Source organism: Ambystoma mexicanum, chromosome 9, assembly GCF_040938575.1.
Source record: "Ambystoma mexicanum isolate Mex_15411 chromosome 9, UKY_AmexF1_1, whole genome shotgun sequence".
In the NCBI taxonomy this organism is placed as follows: Eukaryota; Metazoa; Chordata; class Amphibia; order Caudata; family Ambystomatidae; genus Ambystoma; species Ambystoma mexicanum.
In genome coordinates, this window is record NC_090931.1 from 820,822,487 (window position 1) to 820,838,286 (window position 15,800).

The window sequence follows — 15,800 nt, forward strand, 5'->3', positions numbered from 1 at the left end:
TGCTTCCTCACCGGCATGCTTAAACCCTGATCCCTCAGTGCCACCGCTAACCGTGATCCCTTAAAGCCACTGTTAGACCCTGATCTCACAATTCGACCATTCAACCCTGATTCCTCACCGCCATGGTTAAACCATGCTCCCACAATGCCACCGTTAAACCCTGATCCCACAATGCCACTGTTAAACCCTGTTTCCTCACCAGCATGTCTAAGCCCTGATCCCTCAATGTCACTGTTAAACCCTTATCCCTCAATGCCACGGTAAACCCTGATCCCTCAGTGCCACCGTTTAACCCTGATCCCTTAAAGCCACTGTTAGACTCTGATCTCACAATGCCACCATTAAACCCTGATTCCTCACCGGCATGCTTAAACCCTGATCCCTCACCGTCATGGTTAAACCCTATTCCCTCAATGCCACCGTTAAACCCTGATCCAACAATGCCACTGTTAAACCCTGATTCCTCACTGGCATGCTTAAACCCTAATCCCTCAATGCCTCTTTTAAACCCTGATCCCACAATGCCACTGTTAAACCCTGTTTCCTCACCGGCATGCTTAAACCCTGATCCCCCACCGTCATGGTCAAACCCTATTCCCTCAATGCCACCGTTAAACCCTGATCCCTCAATGCCACTGTTAAACACTGATCCCACAATGCAACTGTTAAACCCTGTTTCCTCACCGGCATGCTTAAACCTTGATCCCTCAATGCCACTGTTAAACCCTGATTCCTTAAAAGCCACTGTTAAACCCTAATCTCACAATGCTACCATTCAACCCTGATTCCTCACCGCCATGGTTAAACCATGCTGCCTCAATGCCACCGTTAAACCCTGATGCCACAATGCCACTGTTAAACCCTGTTTCCTCACCGGCATGCTTAAACCCTGATCCCACAATGCCACTGTTAAACCCTGTTTCCTCACCGGCATGCTTAAACCCTGATCCCTCAATGTCACTGTTAAACCCTGATCCTTTAAAGCCACTGTTAAACCCTGATCTCACAATGCCACCATTCAACCCTGATTCCTCACCGCCATGGTTAAACAATGCTGCCTCAATGCCACCGTTAAACCCTGATCCCACAATGCCACTGTTAAACCCTGATTCCTCACCAGCATGCTTAAATTCGGATCCCTCAATGCCGCTGTTAAACTCTGATGCCACAATGTCACTGTTAAACCCTGTTTCCTCACCGGCATGCTTAAACCCTGATCCCTCAATGCCACTGTTAAACCCTGATCCCTTAAAGCCACTGTTAAACCCTGATCTCACAATGCCACCATTCAACCCTGAATCCTCACAGCCATGGTTAAACAATGCTCCCTTAATGCCACCGTTAAACCCTGATCCCACAATGCCATTGTTAAACCCTGATTCCTCACCAGCATGCTTAAACCCTGATCCCTCAGTGCCACCATTTAACCGTGATCCCTTAAAGCCACTGTTAGACCTTGATCTCACAATTCCACCACTAAACCCTGTTTCCTCACCGGCATGCTTAAACCCTGTTCCCTCACCATCATGGTTAAACCCTATTCCCTCAATGCCACTGTTAAACCCTGTTTCCTCACCGGCATGCTTAAACCCTGATCCCTCAATGCCACTGTTGAACCCTGATCCCACAATGCCATTGTTAAACTCTGTTTCCTAATCGGCATGCTTAAACCCTGATCCCTCAATGCCACTGTTAAACCCCAATCCCTTAAAGCCACTATTAAACCCTGATCTCACAATGCCACCATTCAACCCTGATTCCTCACCGCCATGGTTAAAACATGCTTCCTCAATGCCACCGTTAAACCCTGATCCCACAATACCACTGTTAAACCTTGATTCCTCTCAGGCATGCTTAAATCCTGATTTCTCAATGCCACTGTTAAACCCTGATCCCACAAAGCCACTGTTAAACCCTGTTTCCTCACCGGCATGCTTAAACCCTGATCCCTCAATGCCATTGTTAAACCCTGATCCCTTAAAGCCACTGTTAAACCCTGATCTCTCAATGCCACCATTCAACCTTGATTCCTCGCCGCCATGGTTTATCCATGCTCCCTCAATGCCACCATTAAACCCTGATCCCACGAGGCCACTGTTAAACCCTGCTTCCTCACCGGCATGCTTAAACCCTGATCCCTCAGTGCCACCGCTAACCGTGATCCCTTAAAGCCACTGTTAGACCCTGATCTCACAATTCGACCATTCAACCCTGATTCCTCACCGCCATGGTTAAACCATGCTCCCACAATGCCACCGTTAAACCCTGATCCCACAATGCCACTGTTAAACCCTGTTTCCTCACCAGCATGTCTAAGCCCTGATCCCTCAATGTCACTGTTAAACCCTTATCCCTCAATGCCACGGTAAACCCTGATCCCTCAGTGCCACCGTTTAACCCTGATCCCTTAAAGCCACTGTTAGACTCTGATCTCACAATGCCACCATTAAACCCTGATTCCTCACCGGCATGCTTAAACCCTGATCCCTCACCGTCATGGTTAAACCCTATTCCCTCAATGCCACCGTTAAACCCTGATCCAACAATGCCACTGTTAAACCCTGATTCCTCACTGGCATGCTTAAACCCTAATCCCTCAATGCCTCTTTTAAACCCTGATCCCACAATGCCACTGTTAAACCCTGTTTCCTCACCGGCATGCTTAAACCCTGATCCCCCACCGTCATGGTCAAACCCTATTCCCTCAATGCCACCGTTAAACCCTGATCCCTCAATGCCACTGTTAAACACTGATCCCACAATGCAACTGTTAAACCCTGTTTCCTCACCGGCATGCTTAAACCTTGATCCCTCAATGCCACTGTTAAACCCTGATTCCTTAAAAGCCACTGTTAAACCCTAATCTCACAATGCTACCATTCAACCCTGATTCCTCACCGCCATGGTTAAACCATGCTGCCTCAATGCCACCGTTAAACCCTGATGCCACAATGCCACTGTTAAACCCTGTTTCCTCACCGGCATGCTTAAACCCTGATCCCACAATGCCACTGTTAAACCCTGTTTCCTCACCGGCATGCTTAAACCCTGATCCCTCAATGTCACTGTTAAACCCTGATCCTTTAAAGCCACTGTTAAACCCTGATCTCACAATGCCACCATTCAACCCTGATTCCTCACCGCCATGGTTAAACAATGCTGCCTCAATGCCACCGTTAAACCCTGATCCCACAATGCCACTGTTAAACCCTGATTCCTCACCAGCATGCTTAAATTCGGATCCCTCAATGCCGCTGTTAAACTCTGATGCCACAATGTCACTGTTAAACCCTGTTTCCTCACCGGCATGCTTAAACCCTGATCCCTCAATGCCACTGTTAAACCCTGATCCCTTAAAGCCACTGTTAAACCCTGATCTCACAATGCCACCATTCAACCCTGAATCCTCACAGCCATGGTTAAACAATGCTCCCTTAATGCCACCGTTAAACGCTGATCCCACAATGCCATTGTTAAACCCTGATTCCTCACCAGCATGCTTAAACCCTGATCCCTCAGTGCCACCATTTAACCGTGATCCCTTAAAGCCACTGTTAGACCTTGATCTCACAATTCCACCACTAAACCCTGTTTCCTCACCGGCATGCTTAAACCCTGTTCCCTCACCATCATGGTTAAACCCTATTCCCTCAATGCCACTGTTAAACCCTGATCCTTCAATACCACTGTTAAACCCTTATCCCTTAAAGCCACTGTTAAACCCTGACCTCACAATGCCACCATTCAACCCTGATTCCTCACCGCCATGGTTAAATCATGCTGCCTCAATGCCACCGTTAATCCCTGATCCCACAATGTCACTGTTAAACCCTGATTCCTCACCGGCATGCTTAAATTCGGATCCCTCAATGCCGCTGTTAAACCCTGATGCCACAATGCCACTGTTAAACCCTGTTTCCTCACCGGCATGCTTAAACCCTAATCCCTCAATGCCACCGTTAAACCCTGATCCCTTAAAGCCACTGTTAAACCCTGATCTCACAATGCCACCATTCAACCCTGATTCCTCACCACCATGGTTAAACCATGCTGCCTCAATGCCACCGTTAAACCCTGATCCCACAATGCCACTGTTAAACCCTGATTCCTCACCAGCATGCTTAAATTCGGATCCCTCAATGCCGCTGTTAAACTCTGATGCCACAATGCCACTGTTAAACCCTGTTTCCTCACCGGCATGCTTAAACCCTGATCCCTCAATGCCACTGTTAAACCCTGATCCCTTAAAGCCACTGTTAAACCCTGATCTCACAATGCCACCATTCAACCCTGATTCCTCACCGCCATGGTTAAACAATGCTCCCTCAATGCCACCGTTAAACCCTGATCTCACAATTCCACCACTAAACCCTGTTTCCTCACCGGCATGCTTAAACCCTGATCCCTCACAGTCATGGTTAAACCCTATTCCCTCAATGCCACCGTTAAACCTTGATCCCACAATGGCATTGTTAAACCCTGTTTCCTCACCGGCATGCTGAAACCCTGATCCCTCAATGCCACTGTTAAACCCTGATCCCACAATGCCACTGTTAAACTCTGTTTCCTAACCGGCATGCTTAAACCCTGATCCCTCAATGCCACTGTTAAACCCTGATCCCTTAAAGCCACTATTAAACCCTGATCTCACAATGCCACCATTCAACCCTGATTCCTCACCGCCATGGTTAAAACATGCTTCCTCAATGCCACCGTTAAACCCTGATCCCACAATACCACTGTTAAACCTTGATTCCTCTCCGGCATGCTTAAATCCTGATCCCTCAATGCCACAGTTAAACCCTGATCCCACAAAGCCACTGTTAAACCCTGTTTCCTCACCGGCATGCTTAAACCCTGATCCCTCAATGCCACTGTTAAACCCTGATCCCTTAAAGCCACTGTTAAACCCTGATCTCACAATGCCACCATTCAACCCTGATTCCTCTCCGCCATGGTTTATCCATGCTCCCTCAATGCCACCATTAAACCCTGATCCCACGAGGCCACTGTTAAACCCTGCTTCCTCACCGGCATGCTTAAACCCTGATCCCTCGGTGCCACCGCTAACCGTGATCCCTTAAAGCCACTGTTAGACCCTGATCTCACAATTCGACCATTCAACCCTGATTCCTCACCGCCATGGTTAAACCATGCTCCCTCAATGCCACCGTTAAACCCTGATCCCACAATGCCACTGTTAAACCCTGTTTCCTCACCAGCATGCCTAAACCCTGATCCCTCAATGTCACTGTTAAACCCTTATCCCTCAATGCCACGGTAAACCCTGATCCCTCAGTGCCACCGTTTAACCCTGATCCCTTAAAGCCACTGTTAGACTCTGATCTCACAATGCCACCATTAAACCCTGATTCCTCACCATTATGGTTAAACCCTATTCCCTCAGTGCCACAGTTAAACTCTGATCCCACAATGCCACTGTTAAACCCTGATTCCTCACTGGCATGCTTAAACCCTGATCCCTCAATGCCTCTTTTAAACCCTGATCCCACAATGCCACTGTTAAACCCTATTTCCTCACTGGCATGCTTAAACCCTGATCCCTCACCGTCATGGTTAAACCCTATTCCCTCAATGCCACCGTTAAACCCTGATCCAACAATGCCACTGTTAAACCCTGATTCCTCACTGGCATGCCCAAACCCTGATCCCTCAATGCCTCTTTTAAACCCTGATCCCACAATGCCACTCTTAAACCCTGTTTCCTCACCGGCATGCTTAAACCCTGATCCCTCACCGTCATGGTCAAACCCTATTCCCTCAATGCCACCGTTAAACCCTGATCCCTCAATGCCACTGTTAAACACTGATCCCACAATGCAACTGTTAAACCCTGTTTCCTCACCGGCATGCTTAAACCCTGATCCCTCAATGCCACTGTTGAACCCTGATCCCACAATGCCATTGTTAAACTCTGTTTCCTAATCGGCATGCTTAAACCCTGATCCCTCAATGCCACTGTTAAACCCCGATCCCTTAAAGCCACTATTAAACCCTGATCTCACAATGCCACCATTCAACCCTGATTCCTCACCGCCATGGTTAAAACATGCTTCCTCAATGCCACCGTTAAACCCTGATCCCACAATACCACTGTTAAACCTTGATTCCTCTCAGGCATGCTTAAATCCTGATTTCTCAATGCCACTGTTAAACCCTGATCCCACAAAGCCACTGTTAAACCCTGTTTCCTCACCGGCATGCTTAAACCCTGATCCCTCAATGCCACTGTTAAACCCTGATCCCTTAAAGCCACTGTTAAACCCTGATCTCTCAATGCCACCATTCAACCTTGATTCCTCGCCGCCATGGTTTATCCATGCTCCCTCAATGCCACCATTAAACCCTGATCCCACGAGGCCACTGTTAAACCCTGCTTCCTCACCGGCATGCTTAAACCCTGATCCCTCAGTGCCACCGCTAACCGTGATCCCTTAAAGCCACTGTTAGACCCTGATCTCACAATTCGACCATTCAACCCTGATTCCTCACCGCCATGGTTAAACCATGCTCCCACAATGCCACCGTTAAACCCTGATCCCACAATGCCACTGTTAAACCCTGTTTCCTCACCAGCATGTCTAAGCCCTGATCCCTCAATGTCACTGTTAAACCCTTATCCCTCAATGCCACGGTAAACCCTGATCCCTCCGTGCCACCGTTTAACCCTGATCCCTTAAAGCCACTGTTAGACTCTGATCTCACAATGCCACCATTAAACCCTGATTCCTCACCGGCATGCTTAAACCCTGATCCCTCACCGTCATGGTTAAACCCTATTCCCTCAATGCCACCGTTAAACCCTGATCCAACAATGCCACTGTTAAACCCTGATTCCTCACTGGCATGCTTAAACCCTAATCCCTCAATGCCTCTTTTAAACCCTGATCCCACAATGCCACTGTTAAACCCTGTTTCCTCACCGGCATGCTTAAACCCTGATCCCCCACCGTCATGGTCAAACCCTATTCCCTCAATGCCACCGTTAAACCCTGATCCCTCAATGCCACTGTTAAACACTGATCCCACAATGCAACTGTTAAACCCTGTTTCCTCACCGGCATGCTTAAACCTTGATCCCTCAATGCCACTGTTAAACCCTGATTCCTTAAAAGCCACTGTTAAACCCTAATCTCACAATCCTACCATTCAACCCTGATTCCTCACCGCCATGGTTAAACCATGCTGCCTCAATGCCACCGTTAAACCCTGATGCCACAATGCCACTGTTAAACCCTGTTTCCTCACCGGCATGCTTAAACCCTGATCCCACAATGCCACTGTTAAACCCTGTTTCCTCACCGGCATGCTTAAACCCTGATCCCACAATGTCACTGTTAAACCCTGATCCTTTAAAGCCACTGTTAAACCCTGATCTCACAATGCCACCATTCAACCCTGATTCCTCACCGCCATGGTTAAACCCTGATACCTCAATCCCACCATAAAACCCTGATTCCAAAGGTGCAATGGCAGAGCGCTGGTCTTCTTGTGGACCAGCCAAGTCATTTTACAACAAAATATTTTCATCACCGGCAGTCAGTGCACCACTTTTAGATAAGTAGAAGATGACGACCAAAAGGAAAATTGGAAGACTATCTGTAAACAGAACTGTGTCAATCAGACTGATAAGGAGTGACAATTATCACCATCAAATTGCTAAGAAAGCTTCTGCTTTGTCCTACTTTCTGTTGAGTACACAATCAGAATATCCAACCAACACTCACATGACCTGACAGATGTGATCATTGGTGTACGTTGATATGAACCCCCCTCCCCCTTGTATGCCCCCAATAACTTCAGTGTAATGTAATCACAGGATTTCTGGGAATGCCAATGTGGGTTCAGAGTCTTTCTATAGGCTCCTAATTGTATCCAGAGCCTTTGCTAGTTTGCCCTTCCCTTAGATCAGCAGTCTGCAACTTCTGGCTCTCCATCTGGTTTGGACTACAACTCCCATGATCATTCACCATTGATGTGGCGATTATGGCTAAAGGGAGGTGGCGAAGTCCAAAACATAAGAGGCAATGTTTGCAAACCTCTGCCTTAGATGTACCCGCTGTCGCTAATTGGCACTGTGAGTGACAGACCTTCTACTTGTGCCTGGATGGACCCAAGGGTACTTACATCGGCCTCACTCCCCTTGCGCAGGTTGTATGTCAGGTCATGCTGGATTTCGGTGATGAACTTCTGTGAATACTCGGGATAGAGCTCAAGCACCTCCCTCAGGCCCTTCAGGCTGATGTACTGGAGGTCGCAGTAGGTCAGCGCCTTCACGTTTGCGTTAGTCTTAATCACCCGGTCCTTGTTCATGAAATCGGAGCCAATCAAATCGCCTTTACCTGAAAACAAAAGGAATACACTTTTCAGGGTGTTGGCTATGCTCAGGAGATATCAGAATGACACTTCGGGCACGGCCCTTGTTGCAACAGTCACCCTCTTTCAAATCACTTTGGGAAACTTTGTAGTTCTGCAATGATTTGTATACAGGGATGGCGTCAGGGCCTTTCAACTGTTGCAGTTATTGTGTGCAGAGCCTCAGGGCAGCCCGCTAAAAACTGTCCCCATGTTGGCAGTTAGCTTTCTTGTGACACAGCAATATATGCCTTTTATGCATGACTTTAAATGAGCGATTTGAAGCACGCCCATTACGTGCTGAATTTGCTGGAGCCCTTTGGGGCATCAACTCTCTTGGGATTCTGTGGTACCTTTTTTACTCTAGTTTCTCTACATTAGCTCCTGACAAAGAAGGGTTCACAGTTTTTCAGTGGACGTTTAGTGTTTCAGTTGCCTGCTGCCTTGCCGTCACGTGATAATTGGCAGCTATTAATTCCCTGGCTGTATTTCTTTGTCCCAATTATAATGTATGCACCCCAATGGTGCCTCAGGCTGTTATTCACCGCTCCACGCAAGGGGGGTCTAGCTATCATGTCAACAGATGCTGAACCTGAGTGTTTGTTTTTTGGGTTTTAACAAAAAAAGTGAGGAAAGTAGTGAGCAAGTTTAGGGACAGCCTCTTGCTACCCACTTTCCTAAATAGGCAGCCAACCAGTGCCCACTAGGTAGAGAACATATTCGAGGGGTACTGAGACTTTATGATAGGGAGATTTAGTGAGCCATAGGCCGCTGTGTAAAGTTGCGAATAGAGGCGTCTGTCTGTTGTGTGTGATAACCCTCATGAGCCGAGACACATCTTCAGCCGGCCCTTTGTGAATGGTATAGGTTTGTCTGCAAGTAGCTTTGCCTGAGCCCATCTCCATACATTGGTAGTGAGTAGCATATGGCTGGTATAATGCTCAGCTCACCCTCTTTCCAGGAAAGACAACTCTGTAGATGGCAGGGATTAGAAAGCATGGCTACAATATGAAAGCTTTTCGAACATTATCAAATGCTCCTCAGACAGTGCCCCAGCAGGGGCCCCCGCAGCCCCCGCGGTGCGGGGGGGCCCGCGGTGTGGGGGGCCCCACCAGCACATGGCTGGGAGGGGGCCCCAGTAAAAAAAAAAAAAAAAAACAAAAAAAAATATTTTTTTCTAAAAAAAAAAGTTTCTTTTGAAATTCACTCTGCATTCATAAAGAACATTTCTGTAACAGAAATAATTTCTTTATGAAGGCAGAGTGACTACAAAAAGAAACTTTCTTTTTGAAGTCTGAGGGCCCCCGTACCCCATGACATGGAAGACCCTAGGCTGGAGGCCTCCATGTCATGGGGTGGGGGGGGTGGGGAACCCTATGCCTTCAAAAAGAAATTGTTTGTTTTTGAAGCCACTCAGCCATCATAAAGAAATTATTTTGATTATGGTTCGGTCCTTAACTGAAATAATTTCTTAATGAAGTTATAGTGACTTAAAAAAGAAACGATGGGGCTCATTCTGACCATGCCGGTCCGGAAACAACGGTGCTGGTAAGCTTACAGGCACTGTTTTTTCCGGACCGGCATATTACAGGTCTGCCTGGTGGGGCTGCCGTGCCCGACAGGTCTGACCCTGCCAGACACAGCAGCCACGGTAGGCAGACCTGTCACGGAAGCACCGGCACCGTTAACAATGGTGCAGGTGCTTCTGTGTCCCCATTCCCGTGGAGTCTGGGGTTTAACGAAATTACCGGCACCTGATTTCCCAGCCGCCGGACTTGAAATAGCACGGTGGCACCGGGAAGTCAGGCCATAGTAATTTTTTATGGGTCTGGCAGCAACCCGCCGGTAGCACCGGCACGGTGGACCCGTAATGAGCCCCAATTTCATTTTTAAGTAATAGGGCCCCCCCTCAACTCCATGAGGTGTGCGTGTATGAGTCTATGGTGAAAGGGTGCACACTCAAATGTATAGCCGGCTGCCTGTGTGTGTATGGTGAAAGGGTGCACACTTAAATGTATGGGTGGCTGTGGGGGTGTGCCTGCATGGTGAAAGGGTGCACACATAAATGTATAGGTGGCTACCTGTGTGAGTGTATGGTGAAAGGGTGCACACTTAAATGTGTGGATGACTGGGTGTGTATAAGGTGAATGGTTTGTGTGCTTGTGTACAGGGGCACAAGAAAACCTTCATTTCGGGGGGGCTAACCCTTCAAATGTTGGGAGAGGCGCTAACTTCACATGCGGTGGGGAGGGGGAAACTTATTTGTGTGGGCGCATCCAAATTATTTACGCATTTTAATGAGACTATTCTAGTGCAGATTCAATGTTACAAGCAGTTAGCTCTCTCCTATAAGTCTCCTGTTCCCTCTCTACCCTTCCAATCACTCCCCTGGCATGCAAGTACTAAACCCACATCACGATTTCAATCGCCTAAACAATGTGGAATTTGAATGCAGGTACTAACAGTGAAATGCTTTACGTTGGTAATTGCTGGGTTCTTGTTAACAGCAAAAACCAGGTGCCGTTTAAAATCTGTGTCCTGTTCGGTCTGGCAACTGCTCTAAAGGTTAGCCAAGTTGAGTCAATATAGCCCAAAATGTCAGGGGGGGGTAGTGCTGAAGCCCAGTCAACTCAATGGTGTTGCGCTACTACTTGTGTTTAATGCCTTGCTTACTCCTAGCCGTATTCTTCCTCGTCCCAGTACTTATATACGAGGCAGTACGTGTGTTCGAGGCACTCTGCCTCATACAAAAGTACTGGGAAGAGGTAGAGGTACATGGAGGTAATGCCTGATTTAGCTACCTGGAATCTTCATCACTCCTAGTCCCACTGTTCCTCATCCCAGTACTTACCTATGAGGCAAGGAGCCTCATACGAAAGCTCTGGGACAAGGAAGAGGGACGCAGAGGTAATTCTGGGCCAAGGAGCTGATTGTGGAGGTTGGGGTGGTGGGTGGGAGGGAGAGTGGATGTGTGGGGGGCAGGATTGTGTGATAAATCATAATGGTTGTCCATGTCCAGGCTAAGCAGGCATGATATGTGGTATTAGTGGCTAGAGAGGCATTTTGATTTAGCCAGTCTAGTCATTCCTCAGTTTGGTATGACTTTATTTTAACTGGACATTTCTGATAAAGTAGTCCTGCTAACTTTAATTACCTGGCTAGATTGGCATTTGGGTGCTGCCAGTCTAGCCATTTCTTACTGCGGCATTGTATATTTTTCTGGGCATCTGTGATAAAATGATATGATGTGATTGAAGTCATTTATAATGCGCCTGTACACAAGTGTACACAAGGGAGGGATGATAGAGGGAGGACAAGACAAACAATCTCACTAGGGCTTGTGTCATTGTGAGAACGAGAAGTGCAAGGGAAAAGGGAGCAGGGAAGTGCAAGTGAGAGGGGAGGGGAAAACAGGGCAGCAATGCTCTCAGTAAGTGCAGCCAGGGCAGAGAAGCTATTGGTTGTGCAAGGAGAACAATGGACTGCAGGGTTACAGTTACAGCCCCTAAGTGCATGGTAGGCCCGGAGGCAGTGCAAGGGTGACCAATCAAGAAAGAGCCTGGACTCAGAGAGACTCTGAGGGTAGCCAAGCAGCCAGTCAGTACAGCAGACATGTAGGTCAGGTAGGTCAGCAGGGGGGAGAGAGAGCGAAAGCAGCAGAGAAGAGGAAAGCTTTTAGCTGCTTCCAAAACTTCAGGTTGTCCGCCTCAAGTTTGAGAGGGGCAGGGAGGCCATTCCAGTTGGAGGCACCAGCAGAGGAGAGAGGTCTACCCCCACTCTCTGCCTGGAGAAATGTCTAAGCCTTAGAGAGTTGGAGGTAGCTGAGTGAAGGGTTAGAGAAAGAAGTTTGTTTGGAAGAGGGCATTGGATTTAGTGTTGGCACTGGCCCCAGAAAGCCTTGTGGGCAATGCAAAGGTTCTTGAACTTGATCCTTGCAGCCAGTGGAGAGATTTCAGGGCTGGAGAAATACAATCCCAGGGCTTGAGGCCAAGGCTAAGTCTTGCATCCTGTTCTGTATTATTTGCATATGAAGGAGACTAGAGGAAGACAGATTGAGAAAGTGGCTGTTGCAGTAGTCCAGCTTAGAGACAGTGAGCTTCTGGTGGAGAGTGAGAAAGGGAAGAGTCCCTTTGAGGAGGAGCAGCTGGTAGTGGGACTTCTTGGTGATGTCTGAGATGTTAGGAGAGAAAGAGAGTGTGCCGTTGAAGATGACACCAAGGTTTTTTGCCTCGCAGGAAGGCAAAGGAAGAGGGCCCAAGGTGGTCTGCTATAGTGAGAGAGGAGACACAGTGGCAAGGGTCCCAATGAGAAGGATCTCTGTCTTACTGGCATTAAGGCAGAGATTGTTGGAGGCGCACCAATCCTGAATCGTGGATAGACCGTCAGGAATGAGCAAGAGAGGAGAGGAGGATGAGGGGAGCCTGAAGGAAAGCTGAGTCATCTGCACAACACTGAAAGTTAGAGGATAAGGTAGAGATCAGGGAGGCCAAAGTGGCCAAGAAGAGGTTGAAAAACCAGCGTGAGAGGATAGAGCCCTGGGGAATGCCACAGGTAGAGAGAGGTGGCGGAGAGAATGGGACCACGATCGACCTGGGAGCGGAGTGGCGGTCCAAGTAGAACTAGGTCAGTCACTCTAGGGTCTGATCTGTGATGCCCAGGTTCTCACAGAGTCGATTGATCAGGATGGCGATGTTGACCCTGTCGAAAGCAGAGGAAGAGGAAAGATGAAGGATGAGAATAGAAGGAATGCTGGAATCAAGGTTAGAGAGCAGCACAGGTGTTAAGGAGAGCAGTTTCCATGCCTCTGACAGCTCTGAAGCCAGACTGATGGTCATGGAGACAACCAACAGATTCAGTGTGGAGAGTAAGCTGGGAGATGGCAAGCTTTTCCAAGAGTTTGCTCAGGAAAGGTGGAGATTGAGCGATAGTTTTCCAGCAGGTAGGATCAGACTGCTTCTTGAGGAGTGGGTGCACAAGGGAGAGCTCAAAGGGAGAGGGGAACATTGCAGTGGCGAAAGAGTGATTACAGAAATCGGCCAAGGCTGGAGCGAGGGTGTCAATATGGGCTTTGATGGTTCTGGAGGAGCAGCGGAGCACCTGTTTGGACGACACTTTCATAGATCGGACTTGTCTAGAAACCTCGTCAGGTGTTGTCAGAGAGAAAGAGGAAAAAGGAGGAGGAGAGAAGAGATGGCCAAAATGGGCCGAGAGAGGAAGAGGACATAGAGGACAGGATGTCCTGAGATTTAGCAGAGAAATGAGAGGCCAGAGCTGTACAGAGGCCATGGGAGGGAACAGAAGAGGTATAGACCACAACAGGATTGACCAGTTCCTTGCAGATTTTAAAGAGTTTGGCCGTGTTGTTCGAGGCCATGGAGACACATGCTTTATTGTGTGCTCTCTTCTTGATGAGTGTTATTGCTTTGACTGGCATTTTGCTGAAAACAGTCTAGGTATGTCTAAATGTGGCCTGGCATTCTGTACTATAATGTTATTACGTGTTTACACTGGTCTACATTGTGCAGCCAGTTGGAAGCATTAATGTTCCTGTGCACTGTTGGTGACTTGCATGTATTGGATTGTGTTACCCTACAAAACAATTGCAAACACTCTGGCTTTATAGCCAATTTATCTCAGAAAGTGTGCTGTATATTACATTAAAACACATATTTATATATTTTTCCTAGTGCAGTGTGCGGCATACCCCTTCAGCAGCACGTTCATGCGTATTGTGCAAGCGTGACAGTCTAGGCCGGCCCAGAGTGTGGCGCAACCCGTGATTTGTTGCCGAGTTGGGGGGCCCCCTCAGCATGGCTCGCAGGGGGGCCCCCACATTTTGTGTTACGCCACTGCCAGCATACCTCACCAATCAAATTTCAAAAACCCAATCCAACAGACCTACCCGGTCCTCCCACACCAACCTAATCTCTATACCCAGATTTAGGTGTCAGAAAGGTGGCGGCTCTAGTTTCCCAGTGATCGCGGCCAAGCTATGGAACACCCTGCCCTTAACATTGAGCACAGCCACATCACTGTGGTCCTTCCGCAGAGGCCTAAAAACCTTGCTCTTCAGTCAAGCCTGCAACTGTCACTTAGCACAGGGTTCCCACATGTAGAACACAATGACGCCGTCTGATTTACTATCTGCACATCTGTTAGGCTGCTTTCCACTTGGCCTGCGGCATCAGTCTACAAGTTACTCCTGCAATTCATGTAACAAAATATGGCTGTCAACTATGTGTAAATAATGTAAGATAAGAATGAAAGATAAGATTGTAACCTTCTCCTCTGTGCTGAACCATATGTCTGCAACCAATCTCTTAAGGATAAGCGCCTAGATACCTCTGGGTTTTGTGCGCTCCATAAATGGATATATAAATAAATAATAAATAAATAAAGCTAGGATTCCCTTGGCACCAAGGTGGTGGAAGGCTTGATACCATCAGCCGATAACCCCAGAGAAGCCCAAAGTTTTACAGAAACAGAAGCAGAACTCACGACTTTTCTGAGACAATGGGCCTCATTACACGGTAGGCGGTAGCCATGGCGCTATTAGCGGGTCTGTGATCCCGGAATAGGGACTTACCGGGTCATTCCGACCATAGGGCTCAATGGGAATGGGGATGGAGCTAATAACGGGCCCGCTATTAGCTCTGAAGTCCCTTAACGGGTCCCTTCAATAACGCCAGGAAGGCATAAAACCAGGCATTAAGGAAGGGACCCGCTAAGGGACCTCGTGGTGATCCCTTACTGCCTACCGTGTAATGAGGCCCATTATCTTCTAAGGACTTTGCTCTGCTTCACTGCCTCTATTTCCCCCCCTTGCCTCTATTTCCCCCCCACAATGGCAGCCTCCGAGAAACCTATCATCCAGTAACATTAACACCTGAAAGGCAGTGATAACTGCTTTACGATTTTTCATTTAGTGTGTAGAAATAAACTCCAACCAGTGGGCTGCTGATCGTGGCCTAGCCTATAGGGGAATTGCCCGCTGATGGATTAATTTATTTCATGGACTTGTAAATGCTCCCGATTTCTGAAAATGACATAATGAAATCCAGTGTCTGCACATTTGCCATCCCCGATTAAAGGAAATGGCTTACTTTGGCACTCTCCCTTTTCAGAACAGGGGGTCTGAGCACAGAACACGGGGCTACTTACATCTGCCTGTTCATCGGGTGAAGACATCTGCAATATCATTGTTTGGCAGACATCCTGCAGGATGCTGAAGACTCTCGCCTATCATTGGGTGAGCATCATAAGGAAGCAAACAAGCATTGGCAAAGCCAGCATTTTTGGTTTTGGCCTTATGCTTGCTTGCTGGGGGATAGCGAAACGACGGTTCACTCTTCTGCCGTGAAACCTGAGCACAGGAGAGAGGCACGCGGAATAAGGTGCGTGAGACCACCCCCTAAGGGTGCAGA

The 15,800-nt window shown here is 48.0% G+C and overlaps 1 protein-coding gene across 2 annotated transcripts in view; it reads right to left on the bottom strand.

Moving 5' to 3' along the window:
- LOC138488656 (potassium voltage-gated channel subfamily H member 8-like) overlaps positions 1-15,800 on the bottom strand; it is a 1,777,142-nt gene that overhangs the window by 369,518 nt on the left and 1,391,824 nt on the right. For both annotated transcript variants that reach the window (XM_069615829.1, XM_069615828.1), the window contains one exon: positions 8,149-8,363. In XM_069615829.1, the coding sequence (XP_069471930.1) occupies positions 8,149-8,363 (215 nt within the window). The remainder of the gene's footprint in view (positions 1-8,148; positions 8,364-15,800) is intronic.